Here is a 6986-nt window from a genome sequence, read left to right as displayed (position 1 = left end):
GATTCACTGAACCATGAAACTGTTTTATTTCTTTCCTTCTAATCTTTTTTAATAATTTTTCATCATTTTAAATCTTTTACTTTTAAAGATAGTCCAACTATGTAAAGCACTCTATAAATATTATTCGGAGCGCCCATAATTCTGAGTCTTTAAATAGCAGGCAAAATCTTTGTTGACAGATAGCTTCATCCCATGCAAAAAAATTTTTAAAAGAAATTTGGCATTTAGATCTGTGAAGCGCACAAAAGTTTCTTTCATGTCAAATCCTAAAGCTTGTGGTCACCTAAGAAAATGTGAAAACGTTAAAAGGGCCCTGATGGCGAACCTTGGTTCATGTCTTTCTTAAAACTTAATATTTTCAAAAAAACGGATCCTATGCTGGTCTCAAACAAGCAAAAATCCTAACTTTCTCACACTGCTTTTGTTATTTTCTCTCTCTGTATAGTTCTGGAGGGGAAAAAATCTCTAGAAATGCCAACAGAAGCCTGGACATTTGCAGATGTACACAATTGAGGGTTTTTTCTGATTATGACTGTTTTTCATAGTCCTGCATTCCCTTTTCACAACATATTTACCTTTTCATAACAGGAACATAGTTGTGTATAAACATTAAGGTACCCATTAGTCACTGAAACCCTGCTTACATGATTTAGGTGACTAATGTGCATGATTGTTGTTTTTCCAGTTTTTAGCTGATTGAGCTGACTATGATCAAAATGTGAATCTCATAAAACGATGTCCCATTTCAGGGTGAAATTATGGTTTCATAAAACACAAAACATATACGTTTCAGCAGTCAGTTAAACACTTTATGGTCATGTGGAATGTGACCTCTACAAAACTCATACTAACAAATAAAGCAAAGTCAAATCACAACCTGACACATTGTAGATAAGGGCTACGTTATGTGAAGTTCAGGAAAACCTGGCAACTTTCTCTTCCATATATTTGTCCCATTTATTTACAGTAAATCCCAAGAAAGTTAACTAGTTAGAATTCACAGTGACTTCTTCTAAAACTGAGAACAACTAATCTCAGTACTTCAGCTTTTGCCTTTCCAAATAATTTCTAAATAGAGTTCTTTAAGGACACCATTTAAGATTAAATGTCATACTTAATGAAAGCTCAACAGAGGCATACCTTATAGTGTCACCCTGCTATGAATACTACCTCACTAAATCTATAATCCATCAACGCAATGCAGTACTTAAATTCAGAAAGAGCCAGACGGTGTCCTTGCTTTAATCCAGCATAGGTCGAATCAGGTTAAAACACCTTTAAAAATCTAACAAATGCTTTATTGGACTTTCTAAAAAAAAAAACAAAAAAAAAACAAAACATACAACTTCTAAAATGATACACTCTTAACAACGTCATAGGTACACCTCAGTACAACAATGCCCCCCCTCCAAAGAAAATGCTCCATTTGTGCAAGATGTCAGGAATACTCTCTTTCATATTGGTCCAAAGAAACGCCATTGCATCATGTAGTTGCTCCTGATTTTTAGACTGAATAGAGCAGACAGTTCAGCAATCAAGCTTTGAAGAAGTTGCATGTTTAGGTTGGATGACTCAGTTTTCCTTTGTTATGCTTAGGTTTTGTTTAGTGGTCCTTAGCTCTTTATTCAGTAAAGTAATCCTGTGTGATGGTGATATACCTCCTCCTGGAACGTCATTATCCTCATCAGCCGTTATTAATGAACATAAAATAGAGAAGATGTTGGTAATAGTTTTCCTTTTTTCTTTTGTGTCAACAATCTTACTTTGGTTGAAAAAAAGAATGCAAAATAATGCAAGTACGAGAACATTTAAATCATTGGGTAGCTGAATCCTTTCCAGTCGCATTCAAGTCTTCAACTTCAATCAGAACATTTATAGACAAGTCTTTGCAGACACACCTCATCTAGTTGTATAAATATGGCGATAATGAAAAAAATGGGGAAAAGCACAGATGTATTTCATTTCTCCTGTTGCTGAAAACTCTCCTGATTTTAATCTGCTGTGCTTGGCACCACCCTTTATTAAAAAACTTGTCGTTCTCTGCCCACGTACTGTAGTTTCATAGTCATTAATGTTACTGCCACACAGGGGATGTCTTAGGCAAGTCTTGCAGAAAGATACAGTTATAGGCAAAGAAATCTACTTTGAAAATAGACCTCAAGGTAGAGAATAGAACAGGTTGGAAAGTATGGATTTGCCAATAAGACAATATCCCAAGGACAGAGCTACTTTTACCAGTTCCTCCTGACACATTTCTGTGTACACCTAATAGCCTTTCAATTAGGTAAACTCGTTCAGTTGCTTTAAACACATGCCTCAGTCTAATAAATGATTGTAGACCCTGACATTGAAGCCTCTGGACATAATGAATACAACCTGCCGAGGACCAAACAATCAAATCATCATTTAAGAACTCCATATATAAATACTCATTTGTGCAATGTGTAGATCCAGTTTCAGCATCATGCTGGTGTAAAATTGCTGGTTTTTGGAAGAAAAGAAAAAAAGGTTTTTATGGCACTGTTGTGAAAAACCGGAGTGGAGCTAGTTTGGCACATGCATCACTGTGGTGATTCAGTGAGCGAGGGAGGAAGTCAGGCAGCAGGAGGAAAGAGGAGAGAGATAGTGAAAGCACACTGGAGAGAAGACAAGAGAAGGAGAAAAAAAAGGGGAGGGAGGATGCTTCACTGAAATTAGGTCAGCTCCATTTTCAGAGACTTCTTAACGAGATAAAGCATGTATCCTTATCAAATGTTCAGAGGGGAAGAAGATAAAAAAAAAAGGATGAAAATAGAATGTGAAAAAAAAAAAGACATCCATTTTGGATAGAGCTGCACGTAACGTGACACAAAATGCCAGCTTCAGCTGAAATCAGCCATTGTTTTTGCCCCTCATTTGATTTGTTTAAAAAAAAGGTTATTATGGTAGCATGGTTATATTTAGGTAAGCCACATCTCACCTTGTGAGTTTGGTGCCTATCTGCTGGCGTGATTCTAGCCTCTCTTCATCTGTCTGCATAGGCAAAATGTTTTTCTCCTCCAACTCTCTTTTCGATGGACGATTGCTTAGCTTGATGGCCAGTGAATCTTTTCGTAGCACCTTCTTAGCCAGGGTACCTTTAATAAAAAAAACAAAAAACAAATTACTTTAAATGCGAGTCCTAGTTGGATATGTATACAGATTTTATATAAAACACCAGGTCCCCTCACTTGTAAATAAGGAGTCATCATCTTCATCGTCCTCCTCATCATCATCCACATCATCCTCCTCGTCCTTATACATGCTGGGCAGGTCTTCATAATCCGACTCGCTAGGCAAGTTTTCCTTGTCGTCGTCGTAGTCTATTATCACAGATGGCACTTCTCTCCTGTCCAGGGGAGCACACTGAACACTGCCCAGTAGAGCACAGCTATGGATAGAAAAATAGAGATTTTATTACTTATTTTTTCCTTTCAGGAGTAAACCAGTTGGTGTTCTTATAGTTAGGTTTTTTTCTGTCATCAGTCTTTGGTTAAATTATTAAAATACTGGACCTTTTTAAAAATGTAAGCCTTTAATTTTGCTTTTATTCATTTATTTCAGATCCATTGCGAGTATCCTCAATAAACAATCTAAAATCCAATGAAATACATTGGTTCTTGTTACCCTTTCATTCTACTACTATCACAACGGACATACAGCACATATATGATTATTGCTGATAAGGCTGTTCAATCAAATTGACAGACAGATGGTGAAATAGGAAGACAGACAAACAAATAGACAGATGGAAAGAAAAATGGATGGGTAAACATGCTGATAGAAGAAGGCAGAGAAAAAAAACAAAATCTATGACCGATGAGTGTGACAAATAGATGAACAAACGAATAAATGGATGGATCATCAGACAGTCGGATAGGCAGCAGTACAAAAAGATGAATGAGTGGTAAATGATAGATATAAGGACAGACAAACAACAAGACTGATAAAAGAAAAAAAATACGCGGAGAGAGGGTTAAAAAAAAACAAAAAAAAAAACAATGAATGGAGAGCCAAAAAATTTTATGAACAGACCAACAAATAATCCAAGATGAAAACAGAAGAATAAACAAACTGACCTATATGGTGAAAGACAAAGAAATTAACCTGCAGATAAATTAGATGGTAATATGGGAGATAAAGTGTGGACAGGGCCGACAAAAGCTCAAATTGTATCCCAAACATTTCCAGAGAGAAGGGGCCCTGAGGTTGATGAGGCAAATAGCCAATTTTCAAACAAACACATATATCTGTAATATCCAATCCAATACAATGGGGACAACGAAAATAAGCTGAAAACAAAGCCTAAAAAATACATTTTTTCCCCCCAATTTGTGGAGGCATCTCAGGTTAACCAGCTGCACATTTGACAGAATGATTAATAAACAGTCTGGTTGAAGCTTCTTATGATGAGCCACTGTTATGCAACCACTCCCAGCTTTCAGACTAATTGTGAGCTCTGTCAGGAGCATTACTTCCTTATCCCTGCCCAAACAGCTCCAGTGCAAAAGAGATCCTAATGCAAGAGGTTACATAATTTCCAATCTACTACTGTGTCCCTCTTCTCCAAAAAAAAAAAAAAAGGAGAAGAAACTCGGCTCTCGTCAAGAGCAGCTGGTCATGTTATGTCAGGCCAAACTGCTGGAGGGACGCCTACTCCATGTGTTGGTGCCCACACATGCACACAAATTTCACTTGGAAAAAAAAACAAAACAAAAAAACAGGTCAGGGTGCCCTGAGAGGCTGTGTGCTGATTTAGACCTGTGCAACAGCACAACAGAGCTGACAGGATGAGACCTCAATGAAAACTGAGTACCGGTATACTTTAGAAAAAAGTTACCACTTAAATCAGAGCTAGCAAACAGGAATAAATACACAAAAACAGAAAAAGCAGAAAAAACGTAAACTTTTTTTTCTGGAACTCGATATTCTTCCATTGACCTTTAGTTTGAAATCATTTGTAACTAAACACACTTTCAGCCAAATCCAACTAAGATAAAACAGGTTATGCATAGGAGGCCAAATAGAAGTTCACTCCTAATCCGTATTCCGCCCAGATTTAACAAGGCAGAAACTAACCTTTCAAACCGTTGGATGGATAGTGCCAGGGTTTTATTGAGCTCCTCTATGATGCGGCTGGGGGCATGAAGGCCGCCGTACTGGAGCTGGAAAGGGTGGCCGTGGTTTTGGTGGAGCTGGGAAAGCCCGACAAACTGGGAGGGCAGCAGCGATCCGTGGTGAGGTGGTAAACCCTGTGGAGGTGCACACTTTGGCGGGAGCGAGTTGAGGGGAATGGGGGACGGAGACGGCGAGGAGTCGAGCCCGCCTGGAGGCACACAGATCATCACTTTCTTAGGAGGCAAGGGTGGGGAGTGCTTTGCTCCGGGCATGCAGGGCAACTTCATTGGCTGGCAAGAATCTTGAGCAGAAAGAAAAGAGAAAGAGAAAATAAGGAATTGGGAATATAGCTACATTACATTATTTGAGATGTCCAGCATAGATGGATTAACAATGGTTAATAATGATGGCACATGACTATCAACGTCAGTGCAGAGGGGTAGGAATTAGGCCAGAATAATAGCTCCTCCCTACACCAACAGCTTGTCATTGACAGAGAGCACCCAGCTGAGCTAACCGCAGGGGACTTTAATGAGACTACTATAATCCTATGAGCATGTGTGGCAACGCAGGTACAGCATTAGGAATAAGCAGTCAGGCTCATGAAAAACAGTTCATGAGCCTGACTGAGGCTTAGATGATGAGGCAAGCTTATAGCTAAAGAAGAAAATTTAAAAGAAAACAAATGACTGACCTGTGCTATGGTTTGAGATCCTAGTGAAAGGCTTTGGAGGCAGGGCAGGTGGCTGCTTGTGGTAAAGTGGGGGTTTGGCTGGAGTCTCCTGATGATCACTTGGAAAAGATACAGATTTCTTGGTGGGCAGGACCATAGATGACTTTATGGAGGGTTCCTGAGGACAAATACCGCCATCCATGGAGGATCGGAATTCAACAGTAGCTAAGAGAAAGAGAAGATCATAACAAGCAACGATACTCATTAAAACCAAAACATTCAATGCAGCAAAACAACACATTGGCCCCAATGTCTGGTTAAAAAAAAAAAAAAGTCTCCAAAAATGATTTACTGACATTTTAGTTTTGGGGGTCACATTGGGGTTACATCTAAAGTTATTAGAATACAACTGTATAATTCATCTAAGTGAAAGTTTAATTATATGAGTGTTTATTTTTTTTTTATGAATTTGGCTTATAAATGGATTGCAACCAAAAAAATCTCTTTGTGAAAAAAAGCATGAAATTAGGCCAAAAAAATTAAAAATGGCAGAAATAATTAGTGCCATTATGCTACCAAATAGCTAAAATGATTCAGTTAAATACAATGACAATGTTTGTCCTTTTTCCCATTTTTCACTCTTCTTCCTTTTTTTTCTCTCATCTGGACATACATTATATTATATCTGCATTTTAGGATCTGGTTTATCAAATACAATATCACTATAGTTTCAGTATACTGTGCAACTAATCAAGGAGGAGGCCGCAGATTTTGCAGGCCTCATCATATACATCCAAGAAGGGATAAGGTGCAGTTACTGGTAAGGAAACTGGGGTTGTTGACAAGTACTGCATGTATGGATTGTAAAAAAATTGGTCGTAAATGGTTAAACAATTGTCTTCCCAATTGTGTAAAACTTTACAGTCAATGATTATTTGCAGTGCCAAGCTATCAGTAGGTGCTGGTCCAGCAGACTTATCTCAGTGAGCCCCGGCTTGAACCACCACCTTAAAGGAGAAGTTCGGTTTTTTACACTTTAAGCCCATTTTCTGTAGTGTCCAGGATGAAATCGAATGATCGACACCAAAAGTTTGACAATTGCTCCCATCTCTGCTTTTTGGCTCATTTAGAATCACCCCCTGGCTGCTTTACTCTGTGTACTCCGACGTCGAGGTGC

General features: G+C 38.4%; 1 protein-coding gene across 3 annotated transcripts in view; it reads right to left on the bottom strand.

Moving 5' to 3' along the window:
* LOC107092426 (phosphatase and actin regulator 1-like) overlaps positions 1 to 6986 on the bottom strand; it is a 65440-nt gene that overhangs the window by 9645 nt on the left and 48809 nt on the right. For all 3 annotated transcript variants that reach the window (XM_015386913.1, XM_015386911.1, XM_015386912.1), the window contains 4 exons: positions 5831 to 6034; positions 5098 to 5437; positions 3210 to 3409; positions 2960 to 3116 (listed from right to left, as the gene is read on the bottom strand). In XM_015386913.1, coding sequence (XP_015242399.1) covers positions 2960 to 3116; positions 3210 to 3409; positions 5098 to 5437; positions 5831 to 6034 — 901 coding nt within the window. The remainder of the gene's footprint in view (positions 1 to 2959; positions 3117 to 3209; positions 3410 to 5097; positions 5438 to 5830; positions 6035 to 6986) is intronic.

The sequence above is a fragment of the Cyprinodon variegatus genome, unplaced genomic scaffold, assembly GCF_000732505.1.
Source record: "Cyprinodon variegatus isolate N-32 unplaced genomic scaffold, C_variegatus-1.0 Scaffold380, whole genome shotgun sequence".
Classification (NCBI taxonomy): Eukaryota; Metazoa; Chordata; class Actinopteri; order Cyprinodontiformes; family Cyprinodontidae; genus Cyprinodon; species Cyprinodon variegatus.
Note: the sequence above shows the minus strand (reverse complement) of the source record. Positions and strands in the feature narration are given on the sequence as shown.